The sequence below is a fragment of the Chaetodon auriga genome, chromosome 7, assembly GCF_051107435.1.
Source record: "Chaetodon auriga isolate fChaAug3 chromosome 7, fChaAug3.hap1, whole genome shotgun sequence".
In the NCBI taxonomy this organism is placed as follows: Eukaryota; Metazoa; Chordata; class Actinopteri; order Chaetodontiformes; family Chaetodontidae; genus Chaetodon; species Chaetodon auriga.
Window position 1 is genome coordinate 22,319,496 of NC_135080.1, and position 21,696 is coordinate 22,341,191.

The following is a 21,696-nucleotide window of genomic DNA, read 5'->3' on the forward strand; positions in this document are numbered from 1 at the left end:
TTGTTGGAATAGAATAACTGGAGGCCTGGATAACATGGAAGACTTTATTGATATAATGCACTTTTCAAGTCCAGATACACAGTACCCCCCCAAACACAATCATACACGTAAGGCAGCTGTGACAGAATCATGCTGTAGATTTTCTATCAGCTTATCTGATAAACTAAAAGCAGCAGAAAGAGTTGATACGAGACAGAGGTAATAAAGACGCTGAGTGTAATCAAATGGACACAGGTAGCCTTGTCCCAGATAGAAACTCAAAAATACTGTTGCGAGGTAAAGTCGAGCAGGAATGTTAAATGAAAGAAATTCAATTTCATCTCAAGAATGAAAGCAACGTGAACTTGAAGCATTCCTCGGTGGTTTGGATAACACCCTGATCTACAGTGGTGTTATACTGTATGAGGTATGAAGAAGAGGTTCTGAGAGTAGTTCTTCATTATTTCCCATGACAGGGACCATAAGGGCTGCAGCGGTGTGCCAGAGTTACGGTATAACACAGGAGGAAAGTTGACAGTTATACCATGAAGATGACTCTGAACATTAGTGTTACTTCGAAAATAGAATTTCTTGAGTGTCATATCCATCAGGACATATTTTCTGAAATTACAGTACAGCATGTGTTCATCCAAACCAAAACATCCTGTTTTCATGAAACTCTCTTGTGAAACTATTTTCTGTGACAATTATCGTACCATGGAAATCTCATACCACTGCAACCCTTCTGCACATCGCATCGTCAGCTGGTGAAGTGCTGCACCACTCAAAACATGCACTTTCACTATAAACTGATGAAAGAACTCAAACACACACACACACACACACACACTGACATGATGATTGCAGTACTGTTTGAATAACAAATGTTCACCAACAACAGTCTGAGCTGCATACTTTGGCTGGAGTGTATCCTGTTTTTCACCAAACACACTCACACTCCTTTATATTTCTTATCCCAGTTTCCCCTTTAGCACATTTTTGTCCTTTCAATCTACCCTTGATTACTTTAACGACAGAAGGCCACTGGGCCACGGTTTGATCAGATAAGGTTTAAACACAGTCTGCTCATCAAGGCTGTGGCAGAATTTGAGGTTAAACCTGCTCTCCTGGAGATATACCATTTGACTATTTATTCCTACAGTACCACGAATGTACTCATAACAGACAAGGCACTTGAGTCTGTGGACAGCTTATCACTGTCCTGGAAAACAGCCCTTCGTGTTCTTTGGTCATAGAAAAAACAGAAAAGTTTGGCTCGTGAAAGATTTCTCTTCCTATTCACTCAAGAAATCCTCATCCAGGTTGACATCTGTGGTGTCGATATCTTCCAGGTCAAAATTGTCCAGATCCAGATCATTCAGGACCTACAGGCAGAAAAAAATGTGTCGGTGAAAAATAAAAGTTCACGGCTACATACAATTCTTCACTTTATTACAGAATAGATCTGATTCCATACTCATGGAAATATTCAAATTTTTTGCCTTCGGATTAAAAACCTGATGCTCACCTCGTCATTCAGCTCTGCCTCGAGGTCCTCTGCTGGCTCCTCAGCTCCGTCAGGACCTGCCTCCTGCTCTGCTAAAGCGCCCTCTGCTGGCGTTGCTGCTGGGGATAAAACCTCTGGCTCAGCCTGCAGAGGCGCAGCAGGCTCCAGGTTGTGCTCTGGCTTTGCCTGGAGTGCTGTTGTTTGCTCCCCTTGTTCTGGTTCTTGTACTGCGACTGGAGTCAATACTGGCACTGTGTCTTTAAGCGGGTCTAGCAGTGGATCGAGGCCCAAATCTGGAAAAGTTTGGACCTGAACAGGCACATCCAGAGCTGGACTGGGTGTGTCTTCAAAGGAGATGAGCTCCTCCACTGCTATGGGTAATGGTGCTGTTTCTGAAGCAAGTTCCTCAATAACATGAGTCTCCTCTGCTGCTGCATCTATGATGGTTGGTGCTTCTGAGGAGGTGATACTCACCTCCACTTCTTCATAAACAGAAATTTCCCCAGTTTCTATAGATTCTGTTACATCTGTGTCTACTGTTAGACCAGAGTTGACTTGGAAATCCTCTGTTGCTGCGGATTTTGTCTCACTGGGTGTTTCTTCTGTTGCCACAGTGGTTTCAGGTGTTGTCTCACTTGGAGATGTTTCAGAGGCAGCAGGTACAACAACAGTTGCTGGAGAAATTTCCACAACATCTGTCTCAGCTGATGATCCAACATCTTCCAAGGGACTGGGCTGTACCATCTCTGACTCTGTGGGGGTGATCTCTGTGGTGGACTCCAACACGTCTTCCTCTACGGAGACTGAAGCCTCCTCTGATTTAGTGATGGTGTCCTCCTCAGAAGACACAGATTCTGCTTGTTTTGCTTCAACATGCTCTTCTGTTACTGGAGCACACAGAGGGGATGCTGCTGTTGTGGTGGATTCTTCTTCTATTGTTGAAACAGGATCAATAATCTCCTGTTTTACTGGAATCAGTTCCTCTATTACTGCTGTTGCTGCTGGTGGAGCCTCTGTCACCGCTGCTGCCATGACTGGTTCATCCACGCTCTTCACCACTTCCTGCAGAATTATACCCTGTTTTAAAGGATAGGTTCACAGATGTACCTTAATACAACACTCACAAGCTCATTTAGACATTTAAACAGCCAATGGTGGAAGCAGCACTTGGATGTTTTACTTAAGTAAAAGTACCTCTACAGGGATGGAAGAATGCTCCATTACAACACAAAAACCTGGGTTAAAAATGGAACCAGCATGGATCAATATAGCACTGGTACAATACTGGGTAACCCAGTACCAATGTATTATTTTGACCCAATATTAGGTGTTTTGTATTACTGTTGGGTGTATTAAACAAGCCTTTCACCGTGTCAGTGCTATACTGACCCATCCTGAGACAATTTTTAACCCAGTAATATTTTGAGTGAAACAGTCCTGCATTCAAAATCCTACTTTAAGGACCAGTGTGTAGGATTTTGTGGCATCTAGTGGTGAGGGTGGAGATTGCAACCAACCGAATGCCCTTTGTCTCACTCCTCCCTTTCAAGGTATAAAGAGCTCAACAAAAAGACATATTCTTATTGTCCGGTGATTACACACTAATTAATAACATACTTATGGATATTATGTTCTATTCCTGCCATATTCTGCCAATATATCTAAAGTTGTCTATAATGGCAGACAAAATCCACAGTCCTCTTTTCATGCAAACATTCATTCTGAAGTTCAGCAGTAACTAATATGATGCTTCAGCAGTCTGAGGTAGACAAATCAACTGGTGATCTTCATAGTAACAGCCTTTTTACACCAGTACTGCCCTGGTGAGTTGTGGTTGAAGCACAGGAATGAACAGACGAACTTCAGATAGATGCCCACTTGATTTGTCTGACTCAGACTGCTGAGGCCTCACATTAGCTTTGGCTGAACTCTTCTTTTGTCTCCCGCCTTTGAACAACAGAATCATGCTCGGAAGCCAAGAATTGTTGGAATGTAGATAGGAGACTTCTTTCCAGCGACCATCGAAGGCAAAAATCTTCCAGTAGCTATTCCTCATTCAGATATTCATTCAGTAATGTCATAAACTTATATTTTTGGTCACAGGGTAAGTTAAAGGAGCGACATCTTGATATAACAAATCACTTAGAGGTGCAAGTTCTGGTCCTCACCTCTGGCTCACTGAGCTCTCCTTTTGGCCCAAAATCTGCAGATTCCTCCAGAACATTACGGTCCTCATTTGGCTGAAAAATAGAGACAAAATGTCATCACACATATTGTTTAAAGTATGAAGAGTTTATTATTATGAATCAAGAATGATGAACACTAAACCAAAACACATTTGTCAACTAACTTAAAAAGTTCAGTGCATCATTTAGGATAAAATCACTCCTCGACCTATTAAAGTTTTCTTCCACTGACCATGATGAGTGGGTATTCTGCAGCAGGTCTGACCCTGGCATGAGTCTCCTTCAGGTACTGCTCAGCCAGCAGGGCTTGCTGGAGGCCAGGGAACAGGTTGCTGTACTGGATGGGGTCAGCCAGAGCATCTGCTGCCTTCTGGTTGACCTTGGACAAACTCTCCTTCCACAGCCTCACCACCCTGGAGGAAGGAAAGCATATGCAGCTCACCAGTGATGCATAATGTAAATACACACACAGATATCGAGATCCCCATCTTCAAAACTTCCAGGAATAGTATCACAGATTTTGATTTGTACTTTGTAAATGTGTTGCCCTATAGGAAACAAAAATCTGTATTTATTATAAATTACAGGCACGCTGGCATATTCAAAGGTTCTGCAGGATGTGTATGGACATAAGATTAATGTATGCATACAGTCACAGCCAGCACACTGGAGCACAACACTGAGTCGTATGCTGTGCACTCAAAAGAAACAACTTTACCTTGACACATGGCTGGGCAGATAGGTTCTTGCCAGAAACGCAGCCTCTGGCAACCGATCTGTTTTGATGAGAAGGTCCAGACATTTTTCCAACCTGGGCAAACACAAAAAAGTGGGGATGACACAAATAAAAACATATAAATATATGTACACACATTTCATGAGATTTGGATTCAGACATAGCTCTTTCCCCGCCCCCCCTCTTCTTCTACCCACCTTCCCTGCAGGAAGTAGGTGAGAAAGGCCACATTGGTCTTGCCATCCCTCTCTGCACCCTCAGCCAATCTGCCCACCATGTCGGCGTTGCCCGAGGCGGTGGCCAACAGCAATAATCCCCCATAATCCTGAGCTTGGTGCAGACACTCCTGGGCCAAGCTAAACTGGCACTTTGTCGTCGCGAGCTCTGCCAACTGCTTCCATTTCTGCTCTGACTAGAACCCCCCCATGCCAAGGTGCCAAGGAGACAGGAGAGAGGATTATCACAGGAGGAAAAGCATGGATCTCAACAATACACTGAGAAGCACTTACTGGGTATGGGAGGCTAGGGTTGTGACTCACACACCCCATTTACACCTGGCATTAAAATGGGATCTGTATCCAGATACATTATTTTGGCTACTCTGTGACTAGATAAATGATGTGCCTTGTTAACATCAGAGCAGCGGCACAGAGTTGCAACATGTCACACACACACACACAGTTATATCTTTTCATTCATTTCCCACCTGTATTGCTCTCAGTTTTCACACAGTTCTGTTCAATAACACATCTTTTGGCACTTTCGTGGCACAGAATAGACGTATAATCAGTAATGAGAGGCATATCTCTTTCAGCCTTCTCACTTGTGTTGGCTAAAACCAAATATCTGTATGTTGTGTAGCCAACGGATGTTGGTACGTTGTATGAATTACACCTTAGATCTGAACACAATGCGAGTAAGATGACCTCCAGATGTGATCAGACAGATCTGATCGCATTCTGACCTTGTGCTAACATGTTTCCACTTTTCCCCCATTTTAATACCAGGTGTTAATGGGGTCACAATGATGGTGAACATGGTAAACCTGCTTAACGTTTGCATGTTAGCATTGCCATTGTGAGCATGTTAGCATGCAGACGTTAGCATTTAGCTCAAAGCACTGTTCGGTTGGTTTGTGAGTGTGCTGTTTTCTCCCACAATGCAATGCAAAAAGGAAGTAGAGGAATTAACTAGCATTAGCTTTCCAAAGTTGCAGTTCACTTGACATGTCAGTGTAAAATGGTATTTAAATATGTTGACATTTTTGCATAACAGCTAAAACAGTATATGGTGTTTACTAGGCAGTACACACTGTGTGGAGTTAGTATGCAGTATGGGTCTGGGCTTCTGTCTTGTTTTTGTGCGTATGTATGTGTGCTCTGACCTCTGCCTCTGAGGCCAGTTGGTAGGCTATGTTGACCTCTCCCAGCTGCAGAGCCAGGTCAAACTTATGTTCTGGGTCAGTGGACACAGCCAGGGCCTGCTGTTTGAAGCCCTGTGCAACACACGAAACACAGTTATTCACATGTTCATTCCATATATTCTTCTCTGTCATCTGTTTTTATGTAAAAAGCAAACAGTGGCCAACAGTGGAAGACTGGATATGAGAAACTATGTGAATGTGAAAAAGTGAAATGGTAAAACAGACTGCGTGAGAAGCAAAGCCATTCCCATAATAAAAACATTTTAAAAGAAACACACAAGAATTCTGCCCAGATGTTTACTCCATCTGGCTGCCTGATGTTCTGTAAATTATGCATTCGTCCAAATCCTGGATTTACCGTCAGTTCAAACAGATAGAAAAGCACTGAGGTGCACAAAAGTTGCAGTGCAAACATACCTGCTTCTCCAAAAAGTGGGCTACCCTGATCCTCTGCTCCTTGGGAATTGTGGGTAGAATCTTGTCGGCCGTGGTGAAGTCCCTCCTCATGACAGCTGTCTGGTATTCCAGCACTGACAGCAGCAGGGAGTAACTGATGACATTCAGCTCCTTGTCTCCGAGGTACAGACGATCGTCCTTGGGGATGTAGCCCAGCAGATATGCGGTCCTACACATGAGGCCAATTTTAAGGTACTCCTCTGAGGACTGTTTATGGTGTTTCTAATTTACAGATTAGCTTTTCCCAGCATGTCAGGGACACAGCTGGAACACTGATGACAGGAGAGTGCTGGGACACATTTGTTTTGTCCTGCTGCCATATTTTCTGAATAAACCAACATAGGAATGCTGGTACATCTTTGCACATTTACATGTATGCATGCAGTGTACCTGTCCAGGTGAGCAATGGTGATGATCTCTCCTCCAACATAGTAGTTTAGTCTGTTAAGAGAGCTGGTGTAGATGAAGCAGTCTCCCACCCAAATGCCTGTCTTCACCACCTCTGGGACCTCACCCAGCACCTGGTCGGCAGGAGGTGAAGAGAAAGACACAAATAATCATTGAAACTAATGGCTGAAATGTCTTAAAACATAAGACTATAAATCAGCTGTTACTTAAAAAAAATGAAAACACTATTGGCTGGAAATAATGTTAGTAAAAATGAACATGCAGTCGCTAAAGAAACATTCTTTTTTCTGCTTGTCATCATGTGTTTCTGGAGATGAACAGGCCAGGCCTCTGACCTCGAAGGCGTCCTCGATCCCGTCGTCTGTCTTCTCTTTCTTGGACTCCTGGGCCGCTGCGACTCTCTCCGGCAGATAGCGCAGCACAAAGAAAGACTCATCTGTAGCGATACACACAAGCTCCCCTGAGTCTGACCAGAAGATCTAAAGACAGAGACAAGACATTAATTAAGAGGACAACAGAAAGACTGCTGGAGACATAACAGCCACAACAGTACGACTCACATGTTTAGGTTGGATCTCGATGCGGCGGATCAGGTCTGTGCTCTCCCAGTCACAGAAGGCCAAACCACTGTTTGACTTCACTCCCAGTAAGATGCCACCAAAGATACCTGTGGGACAGACAGATGCTAAGTGTTACACCCAGACATGCGCACATATACATACTGTATCCACACACACAAAAAACAATCAGGTCAAGCGACAAAATGGGGAATGAAGCTCACCTTCAGCCCCAAAGTCCGGTTTAAAAGCCTTCTTCTCTTTAAAGTTCTTAAATATTTTGACCATACTGTTTCCTTCCCTGGTGGCATACCTATGGAAACAGTGTCCACACTTAAATACAATGTACCTGACCACATCACAGAGTGAAGGCAGTTCCTCTTCTTATATATATTTCACTGTTGTGTCTAGTGAAAGGAAAAGTTCGACATTTTGGGAAATACATTTATTCGCTTAAGAGCCGTTATAGCTTGTTTGATCCTTACACAAACACAAACGTATAGACGAAAACTTATGGATTAACAGTCCAGTCAAAAAATAGTCCCACCACTAAACTCCATGTAACACTACAGGTGTGGTACGGATTAAACAAACAAGATAATGTGCTTATTAGTGAGCTGCTGGCCAAATTTATGAACTTCCCACAGAGTCAGGCCAGCTGTTCCCTCCTTTATGCTAAGCAAAGCTAATGGCCTACTGGCTCTGGCATCACATTCAGGACACAGACCTGAGAGTCGAATCAATCTTCTCACCTAACTCTCTATAAGAAATCGAATAATTCCCAAAACGTCGAACTATTCCTTTAAGGCGTTTAGGACTTACTGTGAGGAGTCATGTGCCCAGACAAACTCCTGAGCTGAGCCAAAGCTCTTGTTCCTCAGGGCCATGGCGGTGTAGATGATATACTCCCCATCTCCACACATCACTACAAACCTGCAGATACACGAAGACACAAAACAGCATGCAGGTAAGCAGTCATGCACCACCAGTCTCAACACAAACTAGCAATCTGTGTCAATTTCTTACAAAATTTTACCGTGTACTTCTCAGATTTTAACATCACCACTCCATCCATCCACAAACCACTCCCGCCTCACCTCCCATTGGGGCTGTGTTGGATGGTCTGGGGGTAGATCTCACAGCTGCCCATGTCTTTGACACCCAGCGGCAGCCTCTCTCCATCCCTGATCTCAGCCTCTCCCATGGCCTTCAGGTTGGCCTGCTGCACCTCGGAGTGGCGAGCCCACATGACCTTTCCACTGGAGTCCATAGATATGGCCGGCTCCTCCCGACCAAGCTGAGACAGGGAGGGAGAGGAGAGAGGAGGGTGAGGTGCAAGATTGGAAAAAAAGAGAAGGGGTACAGAGGAGTGCAGGGATGAGGAAACTGCTGGTGAAAAGGAGGAGGCATCACTTTCATATTAGAGGTCAGCAAATGTTCCTTCAGCCTACGCAATCTGCTACATAATATACTCCACCTAAGGGTGTGTTATTTGACTGCCCATAGCTGCTATTGAGGATACAGAGGTCATGGCCTCTATTTTCTCTGGAGATTTGTGGGTCTTAAGAACCTGAGATGTTGTTTACAGTGTAAATTTGAAAGTTAATATTCAATTTTCTGTTCACAATAAATTACTGACATTATTTCCTATTTTGTGTAGTTCCTAGCCGCTGTCCTCAAAAAAAGGGGCTTCCCTCTCTGATAACTGTTCTAAAATGCATTAAATTCGAGCATTTTCTGAGATGGGTGGCTCACATTAGCCTACTGCTACATGTTTACACCTGTCATTTCACTTTAAACACGGTAAGATCTTTATATTCTTTAGAAATGGCCATTTGTAATAATAATCTACATCTGCATGAGGAATTAGGAAAAACAGTTAGTATGTGGTGCTGGAAATATCGACAGCTTTGGATAAAACAGCACAGCACACCTTGATGATGATGGTGCCTTCATCATAGCCCATAGCAACACTGTTGGAGCCAGGCAGGCCACATATACACCACACCCTCTCCATGCCATAGTTGAGCGTGTTTTCGAGTCGGTAGGTGTTAGAGTGCCACACTCGAACAGTCCCTAAGGAACAAAAAAGAGGTTTGAAATGTTCCACAATATTTAATATATTAGAATATTAATTTCAAATATGCAACCTACCATCCTCAGAGCCAGTGAGGATGATTGGCAGCTCAGGATGGAAACTGACGCAGGTCACATTCTGGGCGTGACCCTCCAGGGTCTGCACACAGGTTTTGTTCTGGTAGGTAAAGACACGGGAACATTAGTTATGGGAACATTTACTTAATACTGAAGAAGGCAGACTGCCAAGAAAGACTTCTATTTGGGATAAGTCAATTATTTGCTCTGGGTCAAAAGACTAATGCCTAAAAGACCACTATTCCTCTCTTCAGAGAATCTGTGTTTGCTGAGTGTGAAGAGCAGTGGGCTGATGACATAAGTACTAAAAAGAGTGACAGGATGATAAAATAGGGACATGGTACTGGGAATTCTGTAGCATCCAATAGGGATGTGCATGACTAGTTCAATAGCTGATTAAACGTTACTACCCTTGCTAATCAGCACCTTCGCTTAATTGTCAGTTGTAAGCAAAATCCCTAGTGTCAAATCTAAAAACAAACACCTTTATGTGCCCAGCTCACAGCTGCTATTTTACTTCTTAATGTTAAAACTGGATGTTACCTATTCAATTAAGTCACGTTCCATTATGGTTTCTATTCTCCTTTTTACTGGGAACAGTTAGCCCGTTCTAATTCCCAGAGCGTCAAATACCGATGCTTTGTTTCTCGGTTGAAGCATTCCTTTGTGTCTGTATGAGACGCACCGGACTGTCAAATAACTCCACTGTTAACCCATCCGCAGCAATATTAGACACTCAGAGCAAGGTGACGTAGACGGCTCGTAGATGGAGGGAGGTGGGATGGTTGGATGGGTCAAACAAACACACGACATTCAACCAAGAGACCAGGGCTCATGTTTCCAGTGAGAAACCAAAAGTGAACAGTGAAAGATCTTTTCTTAAACCCAACCAAGTAGTTTTGGTGTCTAAAGCAAACCAAAGTGCGACCGTTTCACAACATTAACCAGGTTTTGATAGCTACTGCTCCGGCCATCCAACACATCATCCCAGCGACGGGTTACAGCGGAGTTAGTTGAAAGTCCAGTATGTCTCATATAGATGCTAAAGGATACCTGTGTGTCTGTATGAGACACCAAGAGGTATAAAAAACATTTGTATTTGATGCTCTGGGAATGAGAACAGACTGGAACTGTGCAATACTTGTTTAGAAAGACAATAACATCCAACATCTGAGTTGGCTGTTCACCTCTGAAACATTTAAAGTAGACAGTTACTTGGAGAAAGTGTGAGAGGTGAGAAAAAAATCCTTTCATCAGGATAAACTGGAGATTTGTAGCAGTTCTCTTAGGCATACGGTTCATTTTGCTACCTGATAATCCCAGATCTTGACCAGACGGTCGTCAGCCCCGGATATGAGGTAGGGCTTGTCTCCTCCTTTGTAGTAATCAACACAGTTCACTCCCTTCTCGTGGCCCTCCAGAGTGAAGTTGGGGGTCTTGGAGCCCAGCTGCCACACCTACAGACCAACAAGCAGAGTTGAGACACACAGGAGGAGAGTGTGTATGGGAGAGCGTCTCTGACAGGGAGCAACCAACGACAGCTGACATATTTCACATGATAACATTTATAGATTTTGTGGAGAATGGTAAATATCAGTGTATCATTGTCATTTTGTAGATTGTATGAGCAAACGAGGCCTCGCTCCGGGTGACTGACTGGACTCGTCTTTGAATGCTCTTGCAAACGTTTGCGTGCGTGTCTGTTTACCTTAATGGTTCTGTCCAGAGAGGCGCTGGCAAACTGGTTGTTGTCTTTGGGGTTGATGACAATCGCCATGACATAGTGAGTGTGCCCCTCAAACACTTGACTACACGTCCACTTTCTGTCCCAGTCCCACAGCTTGATCAACATGTCATCTGAAAGCACACAAATAAACCACAATGATGCACAAAGTCAGGTGTAACATTTGCAATGTGAACTTTCAGTGTTCGTGTGAGTGCGTCTTTCCTACCGCTGCTGGTGAGGATGTAGGACTGTGTGGGGTGGACAGCGATACAGCGGATGTAGTCAGCGTGAGCCTCAAACATGTGAACGCGCTCCAGGGTGTTATAATTGAACACACGGATCACCATGTCGTCCTGGGGATAGAGCGAGAGTTTGACAAGGGAACTGTAACTTTAACACACACATTCACGCTCCTGTAAGTATGATACTCACTGCTCCAGCAATGACCCAGTGCTTCCTGGCCACAAACTTGGCCACTCTGACAGGCAGGTCGCACAGCTCAAAGGTTTTCACCATCACCTGCGCACACAGGATCCAAACCAGATCAACAGTATAAGACAAAAGCTCAGATGAAGAGATATGAAGGGATTGTGTGCGTGAACGCAAGACCCAAAGGCAACTGATGACACAAGTGATTAAGACGACTGTGTAACTGACTGATAGGGACCTGTGTCTCGTGGTTCCAGACCACCACCGTGCCGCTGTAGAGGCTAACCATCATCCACGGCTCAGTGGGGTGCAGATCCACACTCTTCACCCGGTCTGACCGGGCCGTCAGCTTCCGCTTGATGTCCAACCGCAGAGGCTATAATGTACAGTATAATTTTAAAAAAAAAAAAAAGAAAGATTATTACAGTTAAAGATATTAATCAGCATCAGTCTCTGGTGATGTTCTTTGCCAGAGGTTGGAATATTCCATACGTGGCATGCTATGCATTGCAGACACTTTCAATTCAGTGACTTAAATCCTGTGAGGCAGAAACATTTTTAATAGCATATTACATTCTGCTGTATTTCAGGTTTTGGAGGAGGCTACGGAGGGGGTGTGTCTGTTGGTACTTGCCATTCCACATTTTACAAGCATGACTGCTCCAGACTGGCTGAGTCCCTCAAGTCTTGTCACGTCAATGCAAATTCGCAGCCTTTCATTTATCTACTACTAATAATGAGATGAATGTATGTTTTAAAAAAAAAAAAACTTTGTTGTATGTAAATATGTTCTTTTTCTGTGCCGGCTCCAACTTTGTTCTTAAAGTATCCAATTTTTGGATTCAGTTGTTGGATATGGCTGCTGCATGTATGCTATGTGTTTTGCTTGTTTTCCATTCTGATGTTTAAGTGTATGCATTGTTGTTGCACGCGCACTGTGTCGCGCTCCCCGGACTAAACAGCTGGCAAACAGCAACAAACACACCAACAAAGTTCTGATAAAGTATTTAGTTTGTGTGTTCCGCCTACCATGTTTCCACGTCAGTTAGTCTCTGAGGCGCTGTTCAGTGAAGAGGCCGGCCTCTCTGCTGCTGCGGCCGCGTTTCTGCTGCGGAACCACTCACGAAGTTTCGGAACCAAGCGTGCAAGAATAATAACAAAATGACTTCCGGTATTGATTTTCACAATAAAGCTCGAAGCTGTTCGGGCTTTGAAAAATGAAACAAGCTGCATTTACGTAAGACAGCACAGAAGGACTGCAGTACTGGGACTGAAACAAATTTGAATCCAGTGGTACAAATATGATTTCGTAGTTTTCACCACTAAACGGCAAAATTAATGACAAAGTAGACTTTCAATATACACAGTTCCAAGAAGATCAATGCTATGTAATAATTATAGAAGTTATAATTGTACATCTTGTTTTTTTTAAAATATAAAACAAAATAAAGTCCACATAGAGTTCAAACTGACATAAATATTGCAAGTGTGCGTGGGAGGCCTGTAATAATTTTGTATTGGCAACGTAAAAAGCACCCTGCTTTGATCTGATAGTAGTCTATATAGATTTTTGAAAAATTCATGTGATCCTTAAGTCTCATTGACGGAAACGTATCGCTTTTATTTTGAAGACAACACACCCACTTTCCGGTTAAAACTAATTGGCGTCTTTTGGCGACGTGGATCCTCCAGCTCTTCCTGTGGGAGCAGTTCTCCAGAGAAGGAGAACATGTTGTACCGGTGAGGTCGTGCTACACTGCAAAAAACACAGGCTGCACCAAGACAGCCCACCAAGTTTACCTGAGAGACTGAATCCCCGCAGTTTATGAAGGAAATGCAGAGAGTATGACATTGGCATTCAAATGGAGTTGTGTTAAACAAATCCTTCAGAGAATGTCAGGTTGAATAATATTCAACTTGATCATATTACGAGACATTTTTTGCAGCGCATCATCAGACTTTCTCTACATGAATTTGTAGAAATATTCAAAACGTAATTTTTATGTTAGAAAAAGCATAAATATAGGTAAAACTTTCTTATATAGATATATATGCATGTATATTGTCTTTATATGACTGGTCAGAGTGACACTGAGTATGGAAAAGAAGGCGTAATATGTGCCTTAAAATGTAAAAACAACTGCTTTCTCTAAAATTTCAGTACATGCTCAAATAGAAAGCACAAGAAAAGAGAAGAACAGTGGTATTAAATCAATTTATTACGGGTCTACATTATTACATTATAAATAGACAGTGATGTGCAACGTGTGACAGATGGCTTTGTGTAGATAAGAGTCTTTCCCCTCTTACTGGGCCTTCTTAAACACTTGGTGGCAGACTTTGTCGAGCGCAGTGATTTCCTGAAAGGGAAGACACAGACTTTTAGACTTTTACTCCAACATGATGCAACAAATATCTTTTAGTTACATAATCAGGAAGTGCTTTCATCCATGTGTTATAGATAGTGGTTGATTATCTGTTTTATTGTTTCATAGATATGACACAAATCAGTCTCATCTCACAAAGGCAGAGAGTATTTTTTTTTCTTTTCATCTGTGTGGTGTGGTTTGCTGTTTGATATGTCCAAGCTGCTGCAGCTGTGATCACATAACAGGGAGTCATTTCCTGTTACATATGCCAAACCTTTTACAACTCTGCCAGCGTGTCACACTTTCTCTCACCAGGTGTAGCAGGTCTCCCTCAATCCAGTGTTTCCAGCCACGGTTTTCTTTCTCACCCTTCTGAACACACACCAGCTTGTCTCCATCCCAGGTAACCAGTGTCTGATATCACCACACAAACAAGAATCATGTATTGGTTCACATTCAAAGGTAATTTTTTTTTAACTATTGTCAGTGACTCTATGGTCGCTTTCATTCATAATTACAACAACTACCGGTCACTGAGAGCACTTTCACAGGACGCTGTCTCACCTTGACCTTTCGGTTGTCCAGCCCCTTTGTGCACTCCTCAAACTCCTCTCCGATGGTGAAGTTGACCTCATAGTTTCTGAAGGTGCTCAGGGTCTTTGTTTCGAACTTGTCTCCATTTTGGACAATCACTTTTGTCTGATGCAGGTGGGCGGCTATCTTTCTGGTGGCAAAGTCAATGTCTGCAAGCACACACACACACACACACACACACACACACACACACACACACACACAGAATGAATGGGATTTAATGTGAGTGGCAGGAGTTTTATAGCTTTGGAAAGAATTTTTCCACCCTGGTTCAGCGTGTAGTTTGACTTTTTTTACTAACTAAATCCTTATGTGCACAGACACACCAAAGCACACATCGGACACACATGACAGCACAGCGCAGGCCACTTATTATGATTCCTCTCCTGCTGGTCGTTTTGACAGTCTCATTTACCCTTTAAAAATGACCTTCCTCCGAGTCAGAATGGGCCCTAATGAATTCCTCCGCCCCGTTCAGCAATGGGCCCACCAAAGTGAACCACCCACCCCGACCGTTTAGATATTCATATCCCATTTGCCTTAAAGTGAAATTCAATTTCCTCCCATCACTCTTACAGATGAGGCCCCTATATTTACCCATCTAAATAATATTTTTGACCCATTTCCATAAGGATGTCATTTTCCTCTCCGCTCGATGGAAATGAGGTGCAGGAGGCTCAGGATTTCCTGGATTTTTGTGTGAGCTGAGTGTACCGGGGTTGTTTTATGAATTGCAGATAGAGTTATGAAAAATGAAAGTGTTTCTAGGCCTGATCAATGACACGCCAAAAGAAGGACAGCCCAGCACTGGGCTCTCTCTCCCTCACACTCCCTCTCTCCCTCTCTTTTTTTTTCTTAAATGACGTCTGGCCTGCTGCCTGATCCAGGGTCTGAATCTGTCTTCCTTTGCTGCGGATCGGGAGGATGAAAATGCAGAAAGGAGTGAATCAATATTTATTTGCCGTGGTAACAGACGGCAACCACTCACAGAGTGGAGGTTAACCTGGTCTGACAGCGGCTCAATGAGGAAATGAAGCAGCGCCACAGTAACCCCCCCACCGCCCACCACCACCGCACACAGATAGCTTGTCTCTCACTCTTTCTGTCACACTCCTTCCAGATTTTCTGCTCAGGCCTCCCTCCCTACTTGGCTACATCTTTAATGAGCGTTGCAAACCACAGTCTCCCCTTTGACTGGATGCCGTAATGCATTAAGTAGGCAGTAAGAGGGCAACTTACCAAGGGCCTTCATGACATCTTCAAAGTTGTCATTGCTCACCATCTCCCAACGTCCATTGTAATCTGCCGGCATTTTTGACTGGTGTGTAGTGGGCGTAGAAGTTTGCTTGTTGGTTGGTTTGTCACACTGAAAGAGATTTCAACAGAGAGTTCAAGGGCCCAGCCCTTTATATACACTCTGTGTGTGTGTGTGTGTGTGTGTGTGGTCCAAAGGACATAGTTCGCCTGATAATTCCCTCAGGACAGAGAATGTGTGCATGAATGTGTGCGTGCGTGTGCATTGAGAACACACCCGTTCGATATGTAATACAACCATGTGTTTGTGTACATGCTTGTGTGTTTGTGCATTAAATGTGTGCACACTGACTTGGATGCACTTAGAGAGTCTGCTGTACTTTTTTTTTTTTTGGTTTTCAATCCCCATTTCCTCCCAGCGAGGCAGCTTCAGTAGCTACTCTCTCTAATGCACTGGCATGGAGGGAAAATGGAGAGGAGCAGGGACAGAGATGAGGGCTGTTCTTGCGTTCATTTCTTGAGGGTTTTTTTTTTTTTTTTTGTTCTTGATTTTGAGCATGCAGTGGAAAGATTCCAATCTGGTTTCGTATCAAGGAACAAAGTTCAAGTGAAGAAATTTTGTTGGCTCAAATGCAACTCCACAGTGGTGTTTACTAGGCCTAAGTTTAAACTTTTTTTTTTTTTTTTTACAGAACTGTTTCTCAAGAGTCTTGACATAAAGATGTCTTTAAGTATCAATTCAAGATAAGATATCTTCGCTTGAATCAGCTTAACAAGAGAGTGTGAGCATGTGTGCACATATTTATATCAATGTCTTTGTGTTGCTTTATGCAAAGCGGCAGCTTGGTTTGTATCAAGGTCACAGTCTTACTACTAGACCACAGTTTGTTATTTATGTGTGAGAACTGTGAAATTGATCTCGAAATGCTATCCAACACCTCTTTATCTGTTCTTTATCTCAGACGTAACAGAGACTGCCTCCTGACAGGAGCCATAATCCATACAGTTTGCTCTCTGGCTGTCTTTGAGAGCTGCTGAAGTGCTTTCAGCATGCTGTGGCCATGATGCAGTTTTATAACTGCGGCACCACGGTGCTCTATCTGACACTGACACCAATCTGATCTTGGGGCGATGGGGTTGTACAATATGTGGAGGGTCAAAGGTGAGGCGGGCGGTGTGTGTCATCATTTATCAGAGCTGATAAGATGCCTCAATTTACAGTGACGTTTATCTCTCAGCTACCAGCAAGAACCAGATTGCAATGTCCAATTGCACTTCTTCACCTTATTTTACCTTTTATAACAAGGAACAGCATAGTTTGCAAAAGGTATATTCAATTTTATTTGGATGTCCTCCTTTGCCTGGGGTCAAGAACATGAAATAAAACTATAAACTATATAAATTGTTAAATTATGTATAAAAACTAAAAACCATATATATATAAAAATCTATATACTTCATATATATATGTAAAATGCAAGTAAAAACAGAATGCAGTTATTCGCAAATGAACTGTGTTTGCCAACAGTGGTTTGAAGTGTTCCTGAGCCCATGTAGTGATTTGTGGTGAACCTCGCTCCATCTTTGCTTGTGAACAACTGAACCTTTCGAGGATGCCTTTTCATAGGCATGGGTAGTGGGGGGCTGCGGCCCCTCCTTGGGGCGGTTTGTTAGAATCTTAGATGCAGCAGTAATAGTTTTCTAGCTTTAAAGTTGATTAAAGCAGGCAGGCCAACTTAAATTGATTTATCGGTGTGTGAGTATGAAAAGTGTTTAGCTTCACGACATTGCGTTGCTTTGAGACATTGGCTAACAGGAAATAATTTGTCAGTTGTTTACATTTGCGGTGCAATTTGATGGCAGTAGAACTTGATGCGGAACGCTCTGGCTGATAGGTTACACAGACTCTCCAAATGAGAACACAGTCGTTGTTGTTGGTGTGTGTGTGTGTGTGTGTGTGTGTGTGTGTGTCTGTGTGTGTGTGTGTGTGTGTCTGTGTGTTTATGCATGTGTCTGTGTGTGGCTGGACCACAGCTGTTAGCCTGGTGAGTGGTTGCATGTGTTGTTGCCATTGTCATTGTTGCTGTGGCGATATAAATCACAAATAAATGATCTTTCAAGCTCTTGGGGGCCCTCTAGTGGCCACAGGGGCCCACAGACCCTAGACACAGAGACACTTAGTTTGCTTGTGTGTCAGTCTGGCTCTGTGGGTGACCCGTCTAACATCAAGTAAGGTATTGTAACAGTTCAAAGCAAAATTAAAACTGCACTAATGAATACTGTTTCATCGGCAATTGAAAAAAAAAAAGATAAGGTGTAATGTGAAAAGAGTGACTCATAGTGACAAACCCACACGGAATTAATAGAATGAACCCTCATTTCTGTGGAACATTGTAGCTTCTTTCAACTCATTATTTTGGTTTTACAACTTGCAGCTTTACTGTTTTGGTTGACTCCTCTTCCTCTCTCATCAATCTCTAGTATGCACTACGCAGAAAAAGAGCCAGATACTTCCCTCAGGAGTTGGTGGAGACCAAAACGGAGTTAAGACTAGACTGGACTTACTGGACAGCTGGACAGAAGCATGACATCAAATACATGCTAATGTTGATCTCGCTATGCTAATGCGACGGCTGTGCCTCGGGGGGTAGAGTGGTCATCCAGTAAACAGAAGGTTGTGTGAATGGTTATTGCTCCCAGTGAGCAGATTGCACCTCGCATGGTAGCCTCTGCCATCAGTGTATGAATGTGTGTTTGACTGGCTTGTGCTGCTCCGTGCTTTGAGTGGTTGGTAAACCTAGAAAAGCACTGTATAAATGTGTGCGTGTATAAGTAACTGTTTGCTAGCATGTTATCTGTAGCAGCTTTTGAAGGGGATAACATGCCAGTGTTTCAGCTGAATGAGATGATCCTCAGTATTTTTGGTTCATGCTGACTGTCACTGCAACGCCTGAGTCAAATGAGCAGGCGTGATCTTCATACTGTGCATATTGTGAGAAAACTCACTGGCTGGAAGCTCAGTTGGAAAAATCTGATGCCATGTATTGAATCATAATCTGATGACGGTTGGTTATTTGTTTATACTGCCAGACCACTGCCAATCAAATCTGATCAAACCACACCCACACAGTCCCGGAGCTAATTAGCTGAGCTTCAGAATGTTAACAGCTCATCATTAATAATACTTGAGGACATTTCTTTACTGATCTGTCTTATAGGGAATTCATTTTCAAAACAAAATAGATATAATTAGTTTATCATCATAATTCAATGTACTATTGTTGTGAATTGTAATTTAAAACACAATGCTGGGTTGGATGAATATTTTGTTCCTTTCACCACACAGGGGCAATATTGCTACATACAAGTGTAAGTCAAAGCTCCTCGTGAAAAGAGGTAGTTATACCCTGTGCTCTGTGCAAAAAAGTACCACATGTTATACTGTGATCAAAGTTAAGATGACACAGAGCCATCTGTTAACCGTGGGCTGGCTTGGTGGAAATCTGTTCTCTGTGGTATGTTTTGCTTTCGTCAGGTGAATTGGAAGGAATTTGTAAGTTGTGAGAACAGGTTAAAGAGAGGCAACAACTGGCTCACAGCAAACATGGAGATAAAGAAAATTGAATTTTAATTTGAATTTGAATTTTTATGATATGAAAACCGACAAACAATCCCAGAAGAAAGAATCTCTGGATCCACTTGCAGATGCACCCACATGCTCACACACGTACGCAGCAGCTCATAAACGTATGCAAATGCAATTAGGATAGTTTTAATAATGTATGACAGCAGATCCATTTTTAATTCTGCCTAATTCACACCTAATGGCACTTCCTGCGCCCCATAACCTTGGAGGCACACACGAACACACACGCCCACACAGACCATACACGTCTGTGTGTCAGAGCGTGTTGAACATGCTCCAACGTTGCTGCGCTGCAACTTGGCTGATATTCACACCTTTCACCGTATATGCTCTGCATATGACAACAGAAGATGTGCATGATGATACGCACTGCATCTCATTTTGGACACACATCATATATAGCGGTCGACAGGCTGTGAAGTAATCCCGCACTTCTATTTCCTACGACTCTTCATTTCTCCCCTCTCCCTCTGAGACTTGCTTTTTATCCTTCCATCTCAGCCTAATCTTTTAACAGTGAGCTGTTGTGCATTGTGCTTGCATGCTGTGTCATTCTCCGCAATACAGTTTCAATATCCTGTGTGATTCAATTCAATTTGCTTCATTAGCCTGGCATTCAAAGCAGTGTATTACTAAGTCTTTACATCCCCATGCAGCTCCCCCAGCGGCCCCCTCATCTCGTCCTCCTCCCTGTTGTTTCAAAACATCAAAGGTTAGATTAATCACAATCCTCAGAGGAGACAAATGACTGAGAGAAGTCTGCTCTTTGTTATGAAACCCTCGTCATGGATTTCAGCATAGTAGATATTGTAATATATTTTCATCCCACCCATGGACTCTAATAGTGCAGTGTCTTGCTGTGTGCTTTGATGTCCCAGAGAGAATTGAGAGGGCCCCAGTGCTGCCACACAATTGAATGATTTCTGCTTTTATCATCCTTATGGAAGCCTTTCTGGAAAAAAAAAAGAAGCTCAGCAGTGGTGTTACATGCATTAGTGCAAGATGAAGAGCAGCCAAGTTAGAGGAGATTGCACATACAGAAAGAATACATGCTTCTCACATATACCCATCCACAGAAAATTGTCTTACTCAAAAAACTTGACAATTTCAGACAGAGGACAAAAGCTAGGTGACTGCCAATCCATTATATGGTTTCTACACACTCACAAATAGTGTGCAGTCTTTTGGAGAGCAGAAAATAATAGGTCTGCAGGTTGAACAGCCTTGGTGTCAATAGACAAGGCCCTTTCAGGTGCCGCAGACACACTCTCAGAGCAAGGTACCCGTGGAGGCATATTCTGTGTTGAGGTCACCCCGTGCGTAGGTGTGTGATGCTTCATACAAATGGCCAGATCTAAAAAAAAAAAAAAAAAAAAAAAAAAAGAAAGCTCAGTGTTATGCACATTTGTATCTTGTCATGAATGTATGCATGTACAGTTAGCACTCGCCGGTGGTTGTTTGTCCATTTATGCATGCTAAATGCCTCACTGTGCCTGACCATCATCTCTCTGCTACACGCCGGCTTTGATCCGACCTATACCAGCCCACACCCAAGCCCATTCTCCTCACCACTTCCAAGGAGCATAAATCAAATCCCATGTTCCACCTCTGCGTGTGTCATCCCATCCCCTGAGGGGAAATCTTGCAATCCTGACCCCCACCAATCCATGTTGGTGCTTCCTCACCCATCCATCCCCAGAAAAGAGCATCCAGATAATCATAGGAAGAAAACATACTGTAGGCTCTCTGCCATCGCTCACTTTTTCTTGACTTTTCTCCCCTCAGGAAGTTTGAGCTAGAAAACAGAGAAGGGAAAGAAGGGGGGTGACAATGCTAAATATTTCATGTTTTCCTCTTGGTAATTCCGTACGGTTGGAATGAGACCTCGTTTTCCATAGAAACACAAGCAACTGTGGGACTGATTGCAGGAGCCTGGGAAGCTCTGTGTTTCTCTCTATTTTTTGCTTCTCTGCTCTGAAATAGGCCTGGATGGTGATGCATAATGCATGGGGCTTCCTATGTGGAGCTGGAAAGGGCTGTGGGTCCTGAGGGATCAGCCTGGGAAAGGGTGTCCAGATTTTCATTCTGCAGTGTATGGCACGTCAAAGAAAGGAGATGGAGGAAAAAGATTACTTTGCCCTGTACTCACTCCTTTGTTTCTGTGTTAGTGGTACAGATTACTGTAATACTCCTTTAAGTTGTTATTATTCTCTTTTCTTGCACATCAGAGACACAAGGCAAACAACAACACACCGAATGCAGAATTCATCGG

General features: G+C 43.1%; 2 protein-coding genes across 2 annotated transcripts; both read right to left on the reverse strand.

Annotated features, from left to right (window-relative positions):
- Positions 1–96: 96 nt before the first annotated feature.
- LOC143323298 (coatomer subunit beta'-like) lies at positions 97–12,650 on the reverse strand. Its single transcript, XM_076735098.1, has 22 exons — positions 12,591–12,650; positions 11,800–11,937; positions 11,565–11,651; positions 11,359–11,485; positions 11,115–11,263; positions 10,717–10,863; positions 9,407–9,506; positions 9,186–9,328; positions 8,350–8,549; positions 8,075–8,185; positions 7,477–7,565; positions 7,256–7,362; positions 7,031–7,174; positions 6,678–6,808; positions 6,249–6,456; positions 5,793–5,903; positions 4,606–4,820; positions 4,391–4,483; positions 3,905–4,085; positions 3,655–3,726; positions 1,508–2,563; positions 97–1,364 (listed from the first exon to the last, which is right to left on the reverse strand). The coding sequence occupies exons 1-22, from the start codon at positions 12,591–12,593 to the stop codon at positions 1,275–1,277; spliced, it is 3,702 nt and encodes a 1,233-aa protein (XP_076591213.1). The 5' UTR covers positions 12,594–12,650; the 3' UTR covers positions 97–1,274.
- Positions 12,651–13,777: 1,127 nt separating this feature from the next.
- Positions 13,778–15,878, reverse strand: LOC143323545 (retinol-binding protein 2-like). Its single transcript, XM_076735442.1, has 4 exons — positions 15,764–15,878; positions 14,495–14,673; positions 14,243–14,344; positions 13,778–13,921 (listed from the first exon to the last, which is right to left on the reverse strand). The coding sequence occupies exons 1-4, from the start codon at positions 15,834–15,836 to the stop codon at positions 13,868–13,870; spliced, it is 408 nt and encodes a 135-aa protein (XP_076591557.1). The 5' UTR covers positions 15,837–15,878; the 3' UTR covers positions 13,778–13,867.
- Between the last annotated feature and the right edge of the window lie 5,818 nt (positions 15,879–21,696).